The following is a 24,718-nucleotide window of genomic DNA, read 5'->3' on the forward strand; positions in this document are numbered from 1 at the left end:
AAATATTCCAGGGAATCCTTATATTTACAAATTAATTGATACAATTATCGATCAAAATGAAGTAGTTAACTATCCAACGGAGTTTCTAAATTCTTTGGAATTTCCAGGATTGTCTCCTCACCAACTACAACTTAAAGTTGGAGTTCCTATAATGCTTCTACGAAATTTAGATCAGCCTGAGCTCTGCAATGGTACCAGATTAATAATAAAGGCATTACAGCCTCATGTCATTGAAGCACAAATTTAAACTGGTTGTGGCAAGGATGATGATACTTTTATTCCTAGGATACCTCTAATAACATCAGAGATGCCTTTTCAGTTTAGGCGCTTACAATTTCCAGTAAGATTAAGTTTTACCATGTCGATCAACAAATCGCAGGGACAAACAGTGAAAGTTGTTGGGCTATAATTACAAGAAGACTGCTTCTCTCATGGTCAACTGTATGTAGGATGTTCTAGAGTAGGAACAGTTAACAATCTTTATGTATACTCTCCTTTTGGAAAAACATGCAATGTTGTATATAAAGAAGTATTGTAAATTCTAATTTCAGATAAAGCTTTGTTTGATTAAATGCTTTTTTATTTCTCGCATGACAGCTTTTGTCCACTTACTGAAAAATTTGCTGAAAAAAATACTGATCTATACATTTCAAATCTAAATTTTCACCGTGCAACGCCGGGTAACTCAACTAGTAGAGATATATTTTACATTACTGCAACTAGGTGTACACATGAATTCATATGATATAAATCTCAAGCCACATCAACCATAATCTGCCTTTTTCTTAATTATATGTATAAGTTATCGTGTGTTTCTTTTTAGTTGATTATCTTATGATTTTATGCATTTTTGTAATACCCAGTAAAGTTATCATTACTGTTAAACACCAGATATTTCATTACTTAAACTTATTTATATCGAGTAGATTTAACCAGAGCTACTAGTCGGAGAAGTAAACATACATTTTAACTTGAATTACAAGATTTTTATACTTTAATATAACTATCCCTACCTATTTCTAATGTAGTAAATTTTACTTTATGTTCAAAATATATATCATAACTTTCACTGTGTGTAATGTCATTGATACTACACTGCCTAGGTTAATTGCACCAAGTCTCATACTGCCCATCGTGCTACTCTGAAAGCTATGTATATGCAACTTCCAATGTAAGAAACTTCTGCAAAGGGTGGTCAGGTTAGCCCTAAGTATACATCTTGCGAGTGCTTTCACAGCTTCTACGTTACACATGTAGTTTGGCTCTCAAGACCACTTTTAAGCAGACAGTAATGTATAAAAGTCCATTGAAACTGCATTTGAAGACCTGATAGGTATTTAATGGAAGAAAATCGTCATGATTTCAGTTTCTTCGGCCATCTTTTTCGTGAAAAGAGTCGCTGAATTTGTGTTATGATGGGAAATTTGTTTACTTGTAATCAAACTCAAATCCTTGTTTATTATCCTGTCAACTTTACAAGAATATTGCCCAAATCTGTTGCAACTGTTTTTATGATTCAGAAAATTTTGTTTGATATCCATAGCCTTCACTTCAGTGATGATCGAGTGCGTTGTCCAATATTGTTTTGGATCTGGTTTCGGACACCATTTTTGTCCTAAACTCTCTGATGTGTGACTTTTTCCACTTTTCTTTCGGAAAATTGAAAGCTTTCCTCTTCTAAACGCTTTGAATTTTGAGGCTATGGATGCGTTATAAGTATGGCAGTCAAATCACACTATTTGACCTGATAAGAGTAGCCCGAGAGCTGGAGTTGGATAGTGTTGAGTAGTAATTTCTATCCCTCTAGTTTATTACTTCAAAATTATGGACGGCTAGCATAAATAAAGACTGCTAAACTTTCTATATATATATATATATATTGTTTATTTAATTGTCATATGGAATATGCAGATTGTGCATATACAGAAACTCTCTCTTTGTTTATTATACTCAAACTGTAACGCTTAGTGGTGATACCTTAGAAACAAATACTAGAATTAGGTACATAGAGTAATAAAAAGTATTGCTTGTAAATCACAATGAAGAAAACCGATAACATGAGCGTTCCTACAGAGCAGACTTTTCCTATTCATTGTGATTTCGGATTAAGCATCAAGTACGAACGTAACCCATGTAATCTTAAGTGTCTCTGACAACCTGGAAATGCTTACGTCGATTTTGGATGTGACATTACAGACCTCACAACTATTTCTGGTGTTGTTCCAAAACAATATACGAAACAAAAATATAAGGATAAATGAGAAAGCATTAAAAAAAACTACTCAAAGTTAAATAATAATGAAGCATTTGAATAATTAAAAAAGGGTATTGCCAAAGCAACCTGAGAAATACGATTTATTACAAAATACTCGAGATATGAATATGAATAACAATAATAAATGTATAGCTAATCAAAATTATAATAAAATGAAAATTCTGCTATCTTTGAAGTAAGAGAAAAACGTATGTGACCAGTTCTATTTTTTAATGCGAGGACATGGTTATTTTCGCATTAACATAAACTTAATTAATGGTGGAAGATAACTAATAATAAAAGTGATAAGTCAATACACTTCCTTCGTGTTTTTACATATAGTTGAGATTCAAAGTGTTCTGAGAGAATGGTTGGAAAAATAGTCAGACGAACGCTTTTTTGTTGTACATCGTGAGAAGCAATGTCTATAGGGTTTGTTCAAAGTATTAAAGACAATATTTTTATACTGTATAATATTATTGTTATTTGTTTGGTATTAAGCATAAAACTCAAAATGGAATATTTGTGCTCTGGCCGCCTTGGGTATACAAACGATTTTTAGCGTATATAACTCCACAGACTTACAAATGAGCCACCAGGGAGCTGTATAATTTGAATGATGCTGCCTGTCGTGCAAGGAAGACTCTTTGGACATTTTATAATGCTTATAATTAGGTTTCTTAGAAAAATGGGACTTACATGTTTAAGCTTAATCACAAAGACGGTAACCACTGTGAAGCGGTGTGTAATTATCTTAAACATTAACGAAGAGCGTTAAGATTTTTGTCTCTCACGAAGAAACCAAAGGAATTCTACGTACAAGTTGTTTTAGATTGTCTTTAACTTGTAGTGAGTTTGTGTTCTGTATATATGTTTTTAATTAGGAAAAACAAGAGGAATTATAATGAAGTATAATGCGATATTGATTTTCCATTGAGAGAGAGAGGTTTTTTTTCCACACGCCTCTCACTTTCAGCGACTTTGTACATTTGCTACGTGTGTATGTTTTCTATGGTTCATTTTGTAACTGTTTTTAATGTTGAGGGCTTGTGTTATTTCGTCCAGTATGTTCGGATGACAAATTTAGTCGTGGACATGTTGAGGTTGGATATCTATAATTTACAGTAAAGAAGTTTGTTTATTTTGTTTGTAATTAAACACAAAGCTACACAATGGGCTATCTGTGCTCTGCCCCCACTGGTATTCTAGCGTTGTAAGTCCGCATACATACCGCTGTACCACTGGGGAGGGGCAGTAAAGAAGTAAAAACAATGTACATTTCTCTGGAAGCGGGGAAATTAACAGGGATAAAGTTCTTTTGGAGAAAGAGTTAACACGTGGAAAATAATGCTATACCGTTCGCCACCACTTTTATCATACTCTGTAAAAATGTAGCCATCGGCTTTTCGAGAAATGTATACAATCATACATATACTGTCAATACCAAGGACTATCTTCCTATTGACACAATGTCAATCTGCTTGACAATCCTGTGCATATGAAACGCATTTGCTGATACTGGATATTAAGCCCCAGGAGCTAAACTATGTACATTTAAATTACTGTAAACTTACCTTTAATTTAGTATGTGCCAAGTTTAGTCTAGATGTCTACAGAACAACCGCTCAGCCTGTGTTACATACGACATCCCTCTTGTTACTGGACAAGTTCTAATTCAATTCCGTATTTAATGTTACATACGACATCCCTCTTGTTACTGGACAAGTTCTAATTTAATACCGTATTTAATGTTACATACGACATCCCTCTTGTTACTGGACGAGTTCTAATTCAATACCGTATTTAATGTTACATACGACATCCCTCTTGTTACTGGACAAGTTCTAATTTAATACCGTATTTAATGTTACATACGACATTCCTCTTGTTACTGGACAAGTTCTAATTCAATACCGTATTTAAGATGATCTGGCTAAAATAAGTCTACATAACAACCAGACATGAAAGGGAACTTACAGAAAGAAGAAACCAAGGGTAATAGTGTTTAAAAGCGGAAAGATAATTTACGAAAGCTAGAATAGAGCTTAGAAGAAACTATAGAAGATATAGTTTTAAATGTTTTTGGAGTTCTTTATATAGTTTTAAATGTCTATGGTGTTCTTTATATCCTATACCGGCTATGTTAACTATGTGATCCATACTAAGTTATCGATTACACCATGGCAAACGATTGGCTCAGTATAGCTTTTGATGGATTTGAATCAGATCATATCTGTGAAAGGCTAAGTATATACGTTTATGATGAGCAAAGTTATCTACATTCTGTACTGACTATATTAATTATGAGATTTTAAATGAGTCAACTACCACTGCGTGGAAGACAATTGACTCAGTACAACTTATGCTGGTGTTGAGTAAAATGATTACGTTGAAAGGTTCGATTATGAATTTCGATCAAAGCTACACGAGTGCTATCTGCGCTAGTCGACCCTAATTTATAAGTGAAGGACTAGAGGGAAGACAGCTAGTCCTCATCACCCACCACCAGATCTTGGGCTACTATTTTACCAACAAATAATTGGATTGACCGTCACATTACAACGCCGCCACGGCTGAAAGGGCGAGCCTGTTTGCACAGTAATTACGGGGACTTTAATTTTAAACATATAGATTGGGATTGTAAGGATGAAAGAGAGTGGTTTCTTAAAATGACTCAGCATGATACTCATTCCGTATGAAATAGTTAGAGTTACAACAAGAGAGGATGCCATGTTAGATTTTTGTTAACCACTAATGATAATATGGATTCAGAAGCTAAAATTTAAAAACATTTCTGGAAGAGTGATCCTTGGTTCATTAATTTCTATATTTTACTAAAGGTTGAAATAAAAAGGAATGAAGTTTTAATTCCTAATTTTCACAAAATCAATTTTGAGGTCATGAGATAAGATTCATCATTAAGAAAAAAAAATCAGGATAATGAGTTTAAAAGCTGATCTGTAACCGATTTTGGAAACTTAAATATAAGTTGCTTTTAATTCAAAATAAGGATGTTCCTAGAAAAAGTAAAAAGATAAAAGAGAATTTAAAAGCTAATTAGTTGTCAAAAGTCATAAAAAATAAAATTAGGGATAAATGGCATAACTTTAAGAAGTTTAAACTGAGAGATAGGATTGAAGATTTAGCGAACTACAGAAAATAGTAAGGATTTGGTATAAAAGAAATTACAAACTCAAAAACGGCTTATGAAAAACAGCTGACTGATAATGTCAAAGCTAAAACAAGAAGTTTCAAGTATGTTTAATGCAAACAATATAATAAAATGAGAATTGGATCTTTAAACTTGTTAAAAAAGATTTATTGAGGATTATGCTTTTAATTTTGTTTTTCTTTAATGCTTCTACAAAAAAAATTAGCAATATTCCTAATATTGTGTATTCTATGGGAAATATAGGAATTCGCCTGAAACGTGTAGTTATTAATCTCTTGAATGTAAGTAGAAATATTTAATAACTTAAAATTGAGCAACATACCCAGATAAGGTTTTCCTTGTGATTTTAAAGGAGGTCAAATATCAGATTTCATTTTTGTCAAGTCATAAGACAGTAGACTGATGCCTGAAGATTGGAGAGTGTTACTCCCATTTTTATAGGAGTTGATAAACGTTGCACTAAAAATTGTAAATCAGTTAGTTCTATTTCTGTAATGGGGAAAATTCAAAATTCTGGAGTCTGGTGAAATAAGATTTTCAAAATAATTTAATAAAGTATGGTGTCATAAAAAAGCAACATCGATCTAATAAAAGGAGATCCTACCCTACTAAAGTATTAACTTTTTACGATGGATGGAAGGTTTTATGATTGGAGGTTGTGATCGTGATGTGCTTGGGTTTTAAAAAAAGCTATTCACAAGTTTCACACAGACGAATAGCTAATAAATTAACATTGGTATGGGCTGGGAAGGACTAGTTAAGTAGATTGGTTTATGATTGGAAAAAGAGAAGTACCTCATGGATGAATACTTGGACCTTTGCTTATCTTATTTGCCTTAATGATATTGATAGGAGCTTATTAAGTAAATTAGTAAAATCGGCTGATGTCATTAAACGGCTGAATATTACAAGCTGTATTGGGGATGTTCGGGCGTTATAGAATGACTTAGATCAATTGTTAAGATTGACAGATAGTTTCTAAATGACTCTTCATTATAATAAGTGGTAAAGTAATGCATTTTGGTTATTATAGTTTAGATTCCATGTCTTATATAGGTGGGAACCTACTCAGTAGCATAACTCAAAAAAGATATTAGCATGGTGCTGAATAACTCAGTCAAAGCAGTGTGTTGTTGCTAATAGTACTGCTAACAAGAATCTTATGGTATATATATATATATATAGTACATAACGCTTGTTCACGGAGGGACAATTTAGTGTATTTTATTTTCATTCTATTTTTACGTACTTCACTCTCGGAAATTTTCTTTGTGAAGGGTAACACCGCTAAGGACAACAAAAAAAAAAAACAATTAAGCTACCAAAATTAATTCATTCTACGTCGTTATGAACGATTTAAACAATATAAACCAATATTGTGATTGATGTCTTGGTGAAATAACTGTCGCTACTCTCTCTCTCTAGACCAAACTATTACAAAAGCTACATTTCTATAAAAAAATTAAACTATACGAGTATCGACCTGGATACGGTTTCTTTTTTATTATACTAATACAGTATATACACACATTTATATATAAACTTTATATAGGCCAGAAGCATGATTGCTGTTTTGGTGAAATAACTGCCGTTACCTTCACTCTATACCTCATGTTACAAGACCACAGAAAAGATTGAGTGTGTTAAGTTTCACGGTCTATGAGATTCGTCAACGTATAACATGAAAATAGCCCATTATTTAACGTGCAGCGAATAGGAATATAACAAAAAGAGCTACAGACTTTCAAGCTTTTTATTTCTCATGCTGCAGGTTCATTGTTTATTATTATATCATTAGAAAGTTCAGGGATTTGTGCATTTCTCTTTCAGCTTTGGGCCAGGCGCGGAACAGTAGTTAGCATGTAAAAATGTGCAGCTGAAATCCTGTAGTTTGAATCCCTGTTACAGCAACAACAAAAAATCATTCTACGTACTTTAAGGGCGTGGATACGTTATAAGAGTGACGGTCAAATCCAACTAACGTATGCCAAGGGTTAGCTAGTAGTCGGTGATGTTTATTAACTGGTTTTTGTCTTGTATAACACCTCAAAATGTTTGGCGGTCTGCACATAACATTTTACGTTGGGTCAGCGGTATGTTTAGTTTACGAACTAACAACACTAAAATCTGAGATGTCGGTTCCCCGCGGTGAACAGAGCACAACCAATTCATTGAGTAGCGTTGTACTAAAAGAAACGAACATAAGCGTGCGCCTAAAACCCTGATTTAGTTTCGCGCGAAATCCAACTGAAACAAACAAAGAGTCTTTTCGTTTTTAATGTACTTTCATGTATAATGGATTAATATCCTTAATTTCTTTATCTTTTCTATGAAATTAACTGTACATTATTCAGATTAACGAGGAGTTAACTACAGATATACATACCGTTGTGAATACAACGTTTCGGGCAATGCCCTTCTTCAGGTATCCCTAAATGAACAGTAAATCCGTAAACGTTTTTTACATTCAACCAAACTTGTTAAAGAAAAGGTTACTGTCAGTCAAAGTCACACAAAAATATTAAGTCACTTGAATGCCCGACTATAAAGTCAACCAATTTCTGTAAATTTAATATACTTACACTTTCGCAAGTGCCCCTCAGTGGCACAGCGATATGTCTGCAGATTTAGAACGCTAGAATCCGGGTTTCGATACCCGTGGTGGGCAAAGCACGGATAGCCCATTGTGTAGCTTTGTGCTTAATTACAAACAAACTTTCGCAAATTTAAATTAAATAATAGCGATAATTAACCTTGCGTGTTCTTTGAAAGGAAGAATTTCTCTGGTTTTCTTTAGGAAGTCATGACTAATAATTAGCTTTAAGAAATTGTATAATACAAACAAAATATATGTTTTGTAATGAAATACAGGCAAGTATTGTCTACGTACTTTGAAATATAGGATTCAGGTATTTTCAAAATGTCACACCAATGGAATTTTTATTTCAATATTTGTAGTGTTTTATTTCAAATACAAAATATGGACATAGAGTCGTGAGTGAGCTAATTTTAATACGCTTCATGTGTAGGAACATGTTTTCGTTAATTAAGAGTGAAAAATTATTGTTGAAAACATTCCATTAATATGTTCGATTTTTACAGTATATTTTCTTTGGTTGTTCCTAATTTTAAATGTCCGCGCGATGTCGCTATCGCAGGCTTTAAATTATAAATATAGTTCTTTGTATGAGTCATTACAGTTAAAAAAGTTAGTTAAAGCTAGTTCTTTGTATGAGTCATCACAGTTAAATATCTGCAAGATAAAATTGATAACATGAATGTTTTCTTAAGGAATAACGGTCTACCTTTCATAATTTCCCTGGCTACCTGGTATCGTTTTTACTTTTGTTTTTCGGGAAAATACCTTTAAAAAATAATTTAAACAAAATAAATTCATTCATTCACAACTTATCTCAGCCGTGGAGAAAGTGATGTTAATATCACGTAGAAAACTATTTTATTTTTCCCCTACATATTTCTTCGACTTTGACAAACAAAATCCCTTAAAGATTCAAATGATTTTTAGACTTTTAAATTTGACTTAAATTACCTTAACCTCTTTCTTATCTTGTATTTTCTGTTGGTAAGTGAAATTCTTTCACTTAGTAATGCTGACTATAGAAAATGAATAAAATAAATTAACAAAGAAAAAAAAATGAAGATAATGTCGTATATAGGGAAAAGCAGGAAAACAGACACACTGATATGCAGGCAAAGAGATGGACGTGCAAAGAGGTAGTTGTTAGTCTTAGTGTTATGTCAAGGTGATATTTTAAAAAGGACTGATATGACCTGAAGGCTAGAGTGCTCGACTCGCCATCTGCGGGTCGCAGGTTCAAATGTTGTCATTGAGCATGCCCGACCTTTCAGCCGTGGGAGAGATATAATGTGAAGGTCAATTCTAATCTTAGTTTTTAAAGAGTAGCTCAAGAGTTGGAGGTTGGTTGTGTTGACTACCTGTCTTTCATTATTTAAGTAACACAGCCCTAAAAGAGTGTTAGAACTTTAATTATTGCCTTGATTTATCTAACCAACTTACTTTTTCTCTGCCTACATCAACCTGCTTTTAGTTATTGGTGCTGTTTTGACACGATCTCTATATACTATCACAAGAAATACAATACGCTTTGTTTTGAACACAAAACTACACAAAGTACTTTCTGCGCTACGTTCTCTATGGGGAAATCGAATCCTGCTGAGCACCGGGGATAATACAAAATGCATGAATTTGTAAATTATTGTCTCCATACTGAATAAATTACATCTTTCCAAATCTTTTTAACGACGCTTGAGTTAAAACTTTTATTCGACATCTAAAATTTATAAAACACAAAATCTAATTAACAGTTTTAAGTTATTTTTTCCACAAAGAGTTAACAGAATCTGTGTATTTTTATAATAAATGGCTAAAAATATAAGTCACCATAGAAAATTGATTTAAATTAAATCTTATGATATAAATCTAACAATTACTCCCTTGATTTGTTTTCTTGCATATGCTATATCATTTTCCAAATATCTTATATAAATATACCGTGTTCATTGTTGTAATTTTCTTATTGAAAATTTACGCTATGGGCTGTCCGAATTCTCTCTACAGCGAGGAATGAAACCCCACTTATCCACCACGGGAAATATCATGGTCATTTCACGTGTTTAAAATATAATACTCATATGCTATGTATACATTCTCCATAATTCAGAATTGAACACTTAAAGCAAATACAGTCTGTTGTGGTTAAACATGATGATATTCATTTTCTTTTCCCACAGTGAGGCCTTTAGACGTAAAGATCACCACATCAAATAGACCCGTGCATGCTGGTCAACAGGTGGAGTTTGTGTGCGAGACATGGGGAGCCAGACCTCCGTCTGAAATCACTTGGTGGAAGGGAATTGAAAGACTAACCTTAGTATCAGACGTCATAGCTCCAGCTAGTAACCTAACTGTAAGCACTGTTGTATTCACCCCTGAAGTAAAGGATAATGAGAAGAATATCACCTGCAGAGCTGACAATAAAGTTCTTAAAAACAGCGTTATCTCCGATGTTCGCAAATTAATAGTTTATTGTAAGTATTATATTCTAGTTACATGATTTATAAGGCTAAAATGAATGAAATCAAACCTTTTAAAAGGTAAAAGTATGACAAAATATATTAACAAGATTAAAAATATTTTTAGCATTTTATTTTTAAAAAACGCAGTATAGGTTTCAGTAGGGTAAAGAAATGGCATTTGAGGTAAACTCGGTAAATTCTAAGCTGTTGTAGAGAGAATTGAGTTTTTAAAGGAAGGTAAGATTAGTAACTTTATATTATTAGTTTTCTCAACGTTTAAAGAATCTTCGTAAATACCATATAGTTGTTATGAGTTAAAAAAAGATAATTATATTTGTATCTTTGTATTTTAAACTCCTTACACACGTAGAAACTGAAATGTGGAATAAAAATAAAGGTAATGATTTTAATTTAGTATACTTCAATAGTACTGTTAGCACAAAGCAATATACTTCAATAGTACTGTTAACACAAAGCAATATACTTCAATAGTACTGTTAACACAAAGCAATATACTTCAATAGTACTGTTAGCACAAAGCAATATACTTCAATAGTACTGTTAGCACCAAGCAATATATTTCAATAGTACTGTTAGCACAAAGCAATATACTTCAATAGTACTGTTAGCACAAAGCAATATACTTCAATAGTACTGTTAGTACACAGCAATATACTTCAATAGTACTGTTAGCACAAAGCAATATATTTCAATAGTACTGTTAGCACAAAGCAATATACCTCAATAGTACTGTTAGTACAAAGCAATATACTTCAATAGTACTGTTAGCACAAAGCAATATACTTCAATAGTACTGTTAGCACAAAGCAATATACCTCAATAGTACTGTTAGCACAAAACAATATAAAGAGTAACGGATATTAAATTTTCAGTCGAAACCCTGTTCATGGCAGCACAAGACACTTGGATTCTTAAATATAACACCCACATTTTGGAGTTATGAAACTATCTAAAAAGGAAAAGCCGAAGAACTTTTGCAATATGGCTTGCTTCAACTAGTTTAAACTCCTACGTCTTAAGTATAGCTAGGCGAATTTCTTTTACGAGAAGTACTCTTATATCATATATTATGCTTATACAATGTAGAAAAATGCCATTGATGTACTTTTCTAACCGATAAAGCTCACAGGGGTATCGTATTACAGTTTTAGCAGTCATGATGTGATGTGATCTGTTCATACTTTCAGCTCAAAAAATGTTTCAGTAGTTAGACGTTAACTATTTGCTGGGTAATATATTGTACTTTTTCTATTATGTATATCCATATATAGAAGTAATCAAATATATTTTACACAGGAAAGTGATTAATAAAAATGAAGCAATATAAGAATATATCTAAAAATATTTTAAAACTCTTTTTTACTGTTAATTTAAAACAAATAAATAAAAACATAAAAAAAGCATAAATATAGATTTCGTACATTCCAGAATACTGTTCAGTTACTGAAATAAGACTTTATTAGGTCTTGTTAGAGAGATCATTATTTTAGAAACTAAAGAGTATCCTGGAAGACATGAAACCGGTATTTATGCTTGTATGATGTGTGATTTTATATATTTCTTGATGACATGAAACCGGTATTTATGCCTGTATGATGTGTGGTTTTATATATTTGTTTGGAATTAACAGTGATAAAGAGTTTTTTAAATATCTGTAAAGATATATAGTGTTATAAATAAAACTTGTTAAAACCAACCAAAAGAAAGAGGTATTGTACTGACCAAAACACCTCGTCGGCAAGAGATACAACTATGAAAGTGTTATTTGAGTCCTAGTTAATGACTATTTTTACTAGAAATATCATTGTAAAAGTTAAATATAATGTCTAAAGGTGATTGGTTTTTCCTAAATCACGAATTAACTTACTTCAGAGAAAAATATGTTTATTCCTGAAATATAATACAATAATCGATATCTCTAGTTAGGAATTATCTACATGCAGGTACCTGATGTTTGATAGCTGGTCTACCACACGTGTTGTGTTGGAAACTGTATGGGTTTTCAATACAAATATTCAATTTAATGTTTGTTTTATTTCTATAAGATTTCTGGTTTGACCAAACTTCATATACACTATTGTTTGTTTCGAGATCGCATCTTACAGGCGTCCGTTTTGGGGAATAGAAAAGCCACAATTCATATTTTTTCATGTAACACTTTAGTATGATAAGAAAAAAGTGTTCTGGTTTTCATAAGGGAAGCAGGTTAACTGTTATACCAGTTATAAATAAAATACTAACAAAAGCATGAATGGATAGTATCGATGCAGTTTATTTACACTGTCATAATCAGTGTTACATAATGAGAAAAATGATATTTATTTAAGTTATGAATAATGTATTTTTGATCAATTCTTACGGTAATGCAGGTTGTAAAGACTGCTACAAAATGTTGTAATTTTCTAAAGTTACTCTAAATATTCACAGGCTCTGTAATAAGACCTAATCATAAGCTTGGTTCGAAAATTACGAAGAGTGTAGTCGGTTTTAGTTATTTTCATATGAGCAATAGATTTTGTCTCAAATACAAACTAGCTTGCATTTTTAGTATATTTATTTCATAATAACAAGTATTAGAAAATGCAGTCGCTGTGTTTCAGGAAAATATTTCATAACCCTCTCTTTTTCTATAAATGTGTCTATGTCTAAAGAATAATGTGAACATTTCTTGACATCTAGACACTCCTCGAGTGAAAATTACTCCACGGTATCCAACCAACCTTAGCAATGTGCAAGAAGGTAGCGAGGTTTTACTAGACTGCATCGTCCAATCAAACCCACAAGAACTCAGTGTTTGGTGGCTCTTTAAAGGTTTACCAATGCACTCGAATCCGAAGTTTGGTATTCTCATCACCAACTATTCCTTATCAATTCAAAATGTCCAGAAACGTCACAAAGGCAAATTTCAATGTATTGCTGTAAATAAAGAAGGAGAAGAATCCAGTAGAGAAGTATTTTTACAAGTGATATGTGAGTTATTTATTCTTTGCCTAAATTTTTTTAAAAAGCTGAATTTTCTTGTTTATCATGTTATAAAACGTATAATTATGCAATATATCATATACACAGTTTTGTGGTAAACATTATAAGGGCTGTTATCCTTCACATTCCAAACAGAACGTTACTTTCAGTTAAATCTTGGCAATGAGAATAATCTGCTCTGAAAAATAATTACACTAGTTCTTTAACGGAAGCTATGAATAGAAGTTTAAGATTTTCAAAACCCTCAGAAAGCAAAAAAGAAAAGACTTAATAAACCTTTAAAAATCAGTTATCATTTAATGTTTACAAAGGGCAACTCTTTCATGAATTAAAAAATAAATTCAACTTTCCAGTATAACGATCGCCTGAAAATCATCTTCTCTGAAATACCAGGTGTATCATTCTGGAGAAACAAAAACCTAAATTTGATCATCCTTGTTTACTTGTATCTTATCTTTAACCTACTCCCAAATGGAAACAGTCCACATCATAACCTACGGTACCTGACGTGCATCGTGATAACTTTTATGATTAAAAAATATATCTTAACACAATAACACTAAACTTTACTTGTTATTGCTATTTTTCTGATATGGATATAAAATGTAATTTCAAAATGTTGGGCAAACCGAAACTAAAGTATAGGAATGTTCAACAAAAAAACAACTTTTCTACCAACAACAAATAAGTATTTCCATAAAATGTTAACAGTGTTGATGAATATCATTTAGATTACTGCAAGTCAATTTCATAGTCAACCATTCTTTTTTTCTGGTTGATACAGGTGTGGACACATTCAGTTCATATCCTTGATGGTATTTCTTTTGTTATTTTGTCTTTAAAAGTAAGTTTCTCAATATATTATTACATGGTGGTTGAAGAAACAATCAAGTTCAAACTTTCACATTGAAAGGTATAACCACTAGTTTTAATGTATAAAAATGTATACCACTAGGTATAAATGCACTAGTATTTCAACACATCTATCGTAAAGAAGACAAAAAATAAGAACTTCAATTAAACATAAATTTATTCGACAAGTTAAACGTCAGTTATCAAGTTTCATTACTACGCTCCCTGCTGCCATATAGCAATGAAGATTGAGTGATATCCATAACTAGATTTTGGATGAAGTTTATACGATCTTATCATATGCTATTAACTCGGTTTCTTTAACTTGTTTATTTTTGTGAAACCCAATTAAGCAGTCGAATAAATTTTAGGCCATTAAGAGAATGTTGACCCATAACTTCAAGTAGAGACAAATAGAAATATTATACAGCAACAATTACCCTCTGCTGTAAATTTACGTTATAAATTATTTTTTTCAAACGTTAACTGCTCGCCTAGTATCAAGAGTCACTGTATCACGTGTTTCCATGAACTTCTGAAAGTTTCTAATAATACGTAAAAAGATTCTTAGTGATAAATTTCAAAATTTTAGTAATTAAAACATTTTTAACAAAATGTGAACCAACAAAAAATGTACATTTTATAGTTATAAAGCAATAAGTAACTCTCAAGGCCTTACTACAAAGAGCGTCATTTTGTAAAAGGAATAACACCTGCCAGTGACTTAGCAGTAAGTATAAAGACGTATAGCGCTAAAAACTGGCTTTCGATACCCGTCGTTGTCAGAGCTCAGATAGCCCGTTGTGTAGCTCTGTGCTTAACAACAAACAAACATAAACAAAAATCTATTAAGTAATGAAATGTTTAAAAGGCAATACTATGTGGTCAGGGGTGGGCGTGAGAGAAGCGTTCTGGATTTATCTAATTCAAAAATAATTAATCATTTTAATATATTTCTTTCTTTTTTTATTCACTTATTCTTTTTATCACTAATAAATTTAGTTTATCAAATTGTATGGTATTTTCTTAAAAGTAAGGGAGGACCACTAGTTTAGACTTCGCCAAGGACCAACCAGTGCCTTAAAGCGGCACTGGTTGTGAGGAGAACTTAATTTATTAGAAATTGGAAACCAATTTTTCTTTTTTTTTGCATGAGCTGAAAAAAATGGCAATACCACAACTAAGAACATATTTCATAAGTATGTTCATGTTCTTGTAAAATAACATACTCATTTCTCCAAATGTATGTTTACACTGATATCTGCCATTCATTGCTAATATTGTTGTTGTCAATTTGTCAGATCCCCCAGTTTGTAAAGCACAAGAAATTAAAACGTATGCTGCTCTTGTTGGATCCAAGGTGAGGGTGACGTGTGAGGTGGAAGCACAACCCCCGGAAGTTAATTTTCGTTGGTCAATAAACAATAGTTTCGGCGAGCTGTCGATAAATACGTTCATTCGAAATCAAACATCTAGTGTGGCCGTATTCTCTCCAAAGTCTGAAATGGAATATGGGACTTTGTTTTGCTGGGCAAAGAATAAAGTTGGAGAGCAAAAACGCCCCTGCATGTTTAATGTTATTCCAGGAGGTAAATATGTTTTTTTACCAATATTTGCCATCTAGAAATTACTAAGATTACCCGCAAATTCGTACATTGAGATATTTAAACCATAATGAAACTCCTTCTATTCTTTCAATAAATCCATAATAGCGTTATAAAACATATCTATTCAATGTCTTATGGTATTGTTTAATAAACAGTAATATTTTTTGGGACTGGTTACACGTTTTAATAGCTATATACTCTTAGCTTAAGTTTCATAACAACAATAAAAAAATAACTCAATAAATTTTAAAACTAATAAAAAATGTGCTTCTTTAAATAAAAGATTTTTATGTAGATGAAACTGCTAAATGCCTTAATACATGTTACGATGAACGTAGTTGGCCTTCATAGTTACAAATATAAACGTCTTGTTTTATCCATAGCTGTAACTAATCTCCTGTACACGTATACGAAATCAAAATGTTACTAAATTAAGATATCGGATATTGAAATTTGTTAATTATGAAAAAATTATATTTTAACTCAATAGTAATTATTCCTATTTATACTAATATTTGTAAACGGGCCTCCTCCTTTTATAACTTTACAATATCACTTCCAAGATTTGGGTAATTTTTTTATACATATATCTTTACATCGAAACTTCATATTTAACCAATAAAAAGAATAAATTTTTGCATGCTTCTGTTATGAAGCCTTTTCTAATGCTTATAATGGCTAAGCGGTAAACCTTAGGCTTATAACGCAAAAAAAAACATGCCTTCCAGTGGCACAGCAAACTTACAACGATGGAAACCGGGTTTCGATACCCGTGGTGGGCAAAGCCAGATAGCCCACTGTAGCTTTGTGTTTAATTACAAACAAACTAAGTAAAAACCAAGTTTTGATATCCGTAGTGGGTACAACACAGATAGTCCATTGTGTAGCCTTGTGTTTAACAACAAACAATTATGTTTGTCTACTTCACACACAAGACTTGGACTTACATGCACATCCACAATCGTTTCACATTGACATCCACAGTAATTTCACATTGACATCCACAAGTGACATTCCTGCATTCTTATTTGGTAATATAGTTTGTAACAAACATTGGGAAAATATGCGAGAAAACTTTTTACAAATATAACGAATGCTCATACTACATGTGAAAATTGCAACTTTATCATATAATTTCTTTTTTGTTTTAGCCCCCCAGTGGCACAGCGGTGTGTCTGCAGACTTACAACGCTAGAATCTGGGTTTCGATACCCGTGGTGGGCAGAGCACAGATAGCCCATTGTGTAGCTTTGTGCTTAATTACCAACAAACAAACAAATCTAACTTTCATCTGTAAAAACATTTTACCCGTGGTGGGCAGAGCACAGATAGCCCATGTGTAACTTTGTGCTTAACTTCAAACAAACGAGAACTTTTTTGTTTCCTTAACGAATGAGTCATTTCAGCAAAATATATTTGACACTAGTTTAAAATTAATATATGAACTATTAATTCTCGAAAAGTTAATAGTAAATAACTCTTTTAAACGTTATCTTTTTTATCTTATCTTAATGTACAATGTTTGAAAACGTTAAATAATTCTTCTAGATCACACTGTCAACGTTATTATACTAGAAAACATCGTTATACTACACGATTACATAAGAATGAGTCATAAAAATTACATTATATAGCGTTATTACACTAGAAAACATCGTTATACTACACGATTACACAAGAATGAGTCATAAAAATTACATTATATAGCGTTATTACACTAGAAAACATCGTTGTACTACACGATTACACTAGAATGGGTCATAAAAATTACATTATATAACAGCATTGGACTCAAAAACATCTCGAGTATCATTATACAAAATGATTTCTTAAACATCATTACACAAGATTGAATGATATAAATCGCAAGAATCTCTAATATCATTCACTATACTAAATGCTTTCTTTTATGTTATTAAACTAGAATACACCATAAAAGTTTTATTACATAACGTTAAGCGTTACTACATTAGAAAACCAAATACCAAGTTTTAAGCATCATTGCTTTATATTCCCCTATTATGAGATAACGTTAAACTTTAATTACGTTTTAAACATCATTCATTACACTATACTTTTTTATTATACCTTATCGCTCAAACAGTCATTAATCGAAATCATGTACTAAACTCCTATACTTTAGATTACATTAAAAACGACATTACACTACTTTATATCTTAGATATCATTACTCTATATCATTTATTAAACTTCACAATCGGAAACGTCATACTTTTGCTGTTCTCGATCACTTTTTCAAAATTTTTTATACTAGAGCTCCTCTTTTATTCATCAGTCACGTCTTGAATCTTATTACTTTAGTTTAGGTGTTAAATGTCATTAAACACATGTTAAAATTCATTACTCATACAAATCCTGTCAAAAGCCATTACATTATACTACAACCACAAAGTCGCAAACGTCGTCACTCAGGATGACTTTTAAATTTTATTACAAAAAGATCGTCTATTTAATTATACACTAGATGAAATTGTAAATGCTTACATCAAATGTAATATCTTCTTATTTAAAATGGTTTTCAAAATTTTTTTTGTAACATAAATTGATAATGACTGAAGTTAAGAGCAACATGTCAGACAACATTTGAAGGGGATGTCCATTTTGCCTTCATGAATAATAATTTAAACTTACCTGCAAACAAAAGAAGACGCAATCATAGATCCAACTAGATAAATAGATAAGCAGATAGGTCTTAAAGATAAATGAAATAAAATATACTTTCTGTTATTTTACAATAAAACATTTGCGCAACTGAAAATACTAAGTTTTTTAAATATCAAAGAAAAGAAAAATTAAAATGCAAAACAGATGTAGAAAGCCTAAAGATTAACACGATCATGACATGGGATAGCGAAAGAGTAAATGGGCAGATGTTTGAACATCTGATCCATTTCTTAGTATATGTAGTATGTTATATGAGAATGGAGTCATAACGATGATTCAAACGTCCAGAAACAGGCACAAGACGAGTTTTGAAGAGACATTAGTTTTTAAATAATTTCTTTGCATTTTTCTACCATAGTTGTGAGAAAAGATAATGATACAGTTTGTTTCTTTTTTTTTTCCTGAAGCTCCTCCCGAGGTACCAAAGGACTGCTTGCTCATCAACCAAACGAGAATGATGTTTGTTGTTCGTTGCTCTCCTCCTATAGATCAAGGGTTATCTCAACATTTCCAGCTTGAAGTCTACAACAAAAGAAACGACCATCTCCAAGAAAATATTTCTGCTTCAGATGTTCCTTTATTCGTCGTCCATTCCTTACCTCCTGGCACGCCATTCGTGCTTTTCATTTATTCTGTCAATGCGAAAGGAAGAAGTCCGCCGGTAACTCTTCATGTTAGAACTTTAGATATTCACCCCGAGTCCAACAAAAAAGGCAAGACTGTGATATTTCTACACTTCTTAGAATTATTGTTTTCGTAGTTCATATATTTTATACTCTGTAATGTTGCTATGATATATATATATGGTGTCACTGCTACTCAAGATAGGTCAAACGTTTCAATAAAAGCTAACATCGGAAGTAAGAAGAAACCCGAATAATAAATTTAACATGTCTTGTTACAAAATTGAGGATTTGGTTGGTTTGGTTTGTTACTTTGCTATAATACACTTGTGCAACTGAAAATACTAAGGTTTTTAAATATCAAATTGAGGATTTGGTTGGTTTGATTTGTTTGAAGTTAAGCACAAAAGCTACACAATGGGCTCTCTGTGCTCTGCCAACCATGGATATCGAAACGTGCTCTCTAGCGTTGTAAGTCCACAGACATACCGCTGTGCCACTGGGGGGCGGGGTCAAAATTGAGGAAAAACGAGACAATTGTACGTTTCACAAATACATAATTTATTCACTTATTTCTTGTTCATTAGTCCTCAATCATGTTTCCCGGTGGGACAGCGGTAAGTCCACGGATTAACAACGATAAAATAAGGTGGTCGATTCCACTCGGTGGACACAACAGAAAGCTCGATGTGGCTTTGCTATAAAAAAACACATACTTATTACAGTTACACTTTTATATGTAACCAGGAGTTTGAACATGATGACTGTGTTTTATGGTAGAATAAACCAAGAAATAAATAATAATTATATTTAATTTACCATTTTATATTGGGGGTAAAATGATAATAATTAGAAAACAATACTTTTTTTTGTTTTAATTACATTATAACTTAAATCAAAGACCTGCTAATCACACATAAATTATTATAAGTAATTGAAAATTTTCCTGGTATAAGTTTTTAGTGTGGATTTTCTCGTTTCAAAGATTTTTCTTTAGAAGTGAACTAATACCAAGATTTTCAGAACACATGATGTATTTATTGCCATGTTCAATAAGAAAACTAAATACTGGGAGTGATATCAAATGTCGCGCTTCTGTTTTACAGTGTATAAAGTTAAAAAGTCAGATTCTAATTAAAGATTGTATACAACTTTGACACGTATTACCTTAGTTTGTCAAAGATACTCAGAAGAAAGAGATTCCCTGTAGACATTAGCGTGTATCAAGCCACACGAACTAATGGTGGAAAAATATTCTAATGTACTGTTCAGAACAACAATAAATCATTTGTTTCATTTTAGAACTCTTTAGTTTAAGCATGTTAAGGGCCATATTAACTAGAAATAAACCATTTCACTATCCAATATCTGTTTGGAAAGTTATTATTTTTATCAAAAACTGCATCAGTTCGACATAATAACCTCTCTATTTTTATTTTATTTTATATCATTAAGGCTTATTGGTTCTAATATTTATAATTTTGGGAATATACATATATATATATATATATATATATTGAAAATTTGAATATCGTTTTACATTATTAGCCTAGTCTATGGATGCCCCCCAGTGGCACAGCGGGATGTCTGCGGACTTACAACGCTAAAATCCGGGTTTCGATACCCGTGGTGGGCAGAGCACAGATATCCCATTGTGTAGCTTTTGCTTAATTACAAACAAACAAACAAGTATATGGATTTAGAATTGAACACAAGATTTTAATTAATGTTTCATTACAGATTCATTTTCGATCATTCAATGCACTATATTTTTATTTTTGAAAATAATTTATACATTTCTCCTTCAACCTTTCCATCTAAACTGGAGAATTAAGAACATTTGTGTATTGGGCTAGCTCTAATGGTTAAAGTGTTTGGAATATGATTTTGAAAGTTCATGGTCGCACCATTTTGCCGCAAAAATGCACTCGTGGGTACCTTATAGAATTGACGGTTAAATCGAACTATCCGTTCAGGCAAGAGTATCTCAAGAGTTAGACATGAATACTATTGTCCAGCTACATATCTCCTCTCTAGGCCTGACTCGCAATCTGAGGGTCGCGAGTTCGAATCCCCGTCACACCAAACATGCTCCCCCTTTTTCAGCCGTGGGGGCGTTATAATGTGACCGTCAATCCCAATATTCGTTGGTAAAAGAGTAGCCCAAGAGTTGGCGGTGGGTGGTGATGACTAACTGCCTTCACTCTAGTCTTTCACTGCTAAATTAGGGACGGCTAGAGCAGATAGCCCTCGTGTAGCTTTGAACTACCAAGATGATGTTGGTTTTACCTCAAAGTTCCACAATGGGCTATCTGCACTCTGTCAACCGCAGGGAACCGAACTCCGGATTTTAAAGTTGCAAGTCCGTAATTAGAGACGGCTAGAGCAGATAGCCCTCGTGTAGCTTTGTACAAAATTCAAAACAAACCAAACGAATCTCCTTTCTATAATTGTTTAAAATTAGGGACGGTTATGCACGTATAACCCTTATGTAGCTTTACACGAAAACTCTGAAACAAACCAAACAAATCTCCTTTCTATAATTGTTTAAAATTCGGGACGGTTATGCACGTATAACCCTTATGTAGCTTTACACGAAAACTCTGAAACAAACAACTGAACCAACCCACGCCTCCCACACACACAAAAAAAAGGAGGTCACACAATACGTTACAATATCCTCCTGCTCTGTTTCATTCCAGCTAACACGGACGAACTCCATCAATTCCATAATGAGGAAGCGATTTCAGTAGGCGTATTTCAATTACAGCGAACATCGTGACTCATCAACATAAAAAAGTATCAGTTACTTGAACAAAGACAAATTTGTCGATCACAGCATCTTTTCTTTTCCAAGTTTAAGTAACAATACCGAATTATTACTCACTATCACTTATCTTTATTTTTAAAAGTAAATTGTATAGAAATTAAAATACGTAATCATAAACACTATACTGGCGTAGTGAGAAGATGCCGTGAGAGATTTTTTTTTAAATGCAAACAACCCTGCTTTAAAACATATCATTTGCATTTTAAGAGGTGAAAATTCTACCTTTTCAAGACTTTTTGTACTTTATGTTGGCCTCCCAGTGGCATAGCGGTATGTCTGCGAACTTACAACGCTAGAATCCGGGTTTCGATAGCCATGGTGGACAGAGCACAGATAGCCCATTGTGTAGCTTTTGCTTAATTACAAACAATCTAACAAAGCTTTATGCTGGCTTTATTTTTTATTAAATATAATTCAGAGTTCAATATAGAATTTAAAATAATTCCTTAAATACAGGGTATTCCATAATTTAGTTACTAAACATTTATTAACTTTTGTGTTTTTAGCATCAAAATGTGTTACAGTCTGTTTGCATATTTAAGTACTGTCCACATATAGTCGTAGAGTAAAATTAAACAGATGATGTTGGTTTTACCTCAAAGTTCCACAATGGGCTATCTGCACTCTGTCAACCGCGGGGAACCGAACTCCGGATTTTAAAGTTGCAAGTCCGTAAACTTACAGCTAACTAATCTAGAAATTTGGGTTGAATAAATTAGTAATATTCTAAGTCAACTGACTTTTGTAAGACCCCGTAAAATATTTCGATAACCTCTCTTTTCCAACACTGTTAAAAACTAAACATACTAATACCGTTTGTCTTCCCCCCCCCCCGTGTAGCTTTGTACTAAGAAAAAAAAACGAGAGAAAATCCTCAATAGGATTAGAATAAATTAATGTATGAGGCCTTTTCCCCCCTTTTTATGAGCTATATTTTTTGCTCCAGCAATACCAAGCGTGAGGCTCGCGTGTACCAGTTTCGATTTTATTACTCATCAGGATCTCTACCAGACTACCCTCAAATTAGAATTCTTTAGGGCAGGATTAAAGTAAATTAATCTTTGAGACCTTTAGCGTAGTTAATCGAAAGGGTTTGACCTCCTGAGTCCAAAACTGTAATTAAAAATCTCAGTTCGGTCAAGAGATGACGGAACTATGAGCTAAACGTTTATACTTGAAAAACTCAGAGTTATTCTTTGAGCCGCTATACCGCGGCTGATAATATCTAACATCATTCGCAGATGGTGCAAATTTCCTTAATCGTCTTTCTGTTGAGTCAAAAATTTACTTGTTTATCACAGATAGTTTACGGATCTCCTAGTAGTTAAAAAGTAAAAACAAAGTGTGAATTCAAGCGAAGACCAAAACTATATATATATCCAGATAAAATTTTAGAAAACTTTTACATACTTCAATTTAAGCGAAGTTATTTTTCTCATATTTCTTATAGCTCAGGTATGATATTAATCTGATTGTTTTGTGTTTGTGCTTCTTAATGATATTATTTTATCATAATGTTTTGATTGATGTTTTTTTGGCAGGTTATACATGAATTCTAGCATCGGACCTCTGATACCTACATTAAGTATTGAATACAGCAGGTTGGCACATTGGTGTCTACAATTTGTATCTTCGGTGTTCATGAGATTTAGACATTAATGTTCTAGTAATTAAATATGGGAATTTTAGACTTGTGAAAATGTGATGTTGTTTTCAATCTTTGCATAAACTATCTAGTAATACTGTAACAATGATTCTTTTATTACATCTACAGAATTTACTTTACATTATAAGCTTCATATTATATCTATATATCTACAGAAATTTGAGAGTTATATCAAACTATTTTGGAACCTCATTGCTTCGGTTGTTATATCTTAATTCGCCACCTCCAGTCGTGCTATATCCGACGACTGTGCATCTTAGAATTTAGTTTTCATTGCAAAACGTTCAGTCGTAAAGCTGACATGTCTCAGTTTCCCCACTTCTCCCTGCTAACTTTCCATACCCCACTTAGTGTAAGAGGATGACAGTTTTCAAACACCCGTTTAAACTACATATACAATATGTTTATTTTTTATATATAACGTACTCAACAATTGTATAAACCTAATATGCTTGTGCATGCATAACCATTAAGTGCCTCTTCTACTATCCACTTTTACTACTTCATAACAAGGTGCGTTTCCCCAAAAGATATCTCGATAAAACTTTAACTGCTCTATATCCGGAAATAAAAAAATCAAAATATATACTTAAGGCCAAATGTCATAGTTTAGTAGCCCTAAAAAAACAATAATTAAATGGTTAAGTGTTCAAGCATTCGAGATTTGGTTGAGCTATTATTTTTTCAAATCTAGCTATTTAGTACAACCAAATCTATACAACTAAACTAATTCATAAACTGAATGTTTTGGTGACAAACACACAACACCAAAAGCTCGTGACAGCTCGACTCTATTCTTTTTCACAATCAAGTTCATAGTTTAAATTTTCAAAAAAGCTGAACTTACAAAATCCTGCCAATATTTTGCATTTACATGCACTTTTGAGTTCGGAGCTGGCGAGCTAGGCTCAAGTTCGTGCGATACCACAAACTATTCATTATATATACCTATATATATATATATATAT

General features: G+C 32.5%; 1 protein-coding gene across 1 annotated transcript in view; it reads left to right on the forward strand.

Annotated features, from left to right (window-relative positions):
- LOC106456910 (hemicentin-2-like) overlaps positions 1-24,718 on the forward strand; it is a 165,148-nt gene that overhangs the window by 119,566 nt on the left and 20,864 nt on the right. Inside the window, exons 5-8 of the mRNA XM_022382691.1 lie at positions 10,200-10,496; positions 13,185-13,475; positions 15,641-15,928; positions 19,039-19,344. Coding sequence (XP_022238399.1) covers positions 10,200-10,496; positions 13,185-13,475; positions 15,641-15,928; positions 19,039-19,344 — 1,182 coding nt within the window. The remainder of the gene's footprint in view (positions 1-10,199; positions 10,497-13,184; positions 13,476-15,640; positions 15,929-19,038; positions 19,345-24,718) is intronic.

Source organism: Limulus polyphemus, unplaced genomic scaffold, assembly GCF_000517525.1.
Source record: "Limulus polyphemus unplaced genomic scaffold, Limulus_polyphemus-2.1.2 Scaffold271, whole genome shotgun sequence".
Classification (NCBI taxonomy): Eukaryota; Metazoa; Arthropoda; class Merostomata; order Xiphosura; family Limulidae; genus Limulus; species Limulus polyphemus.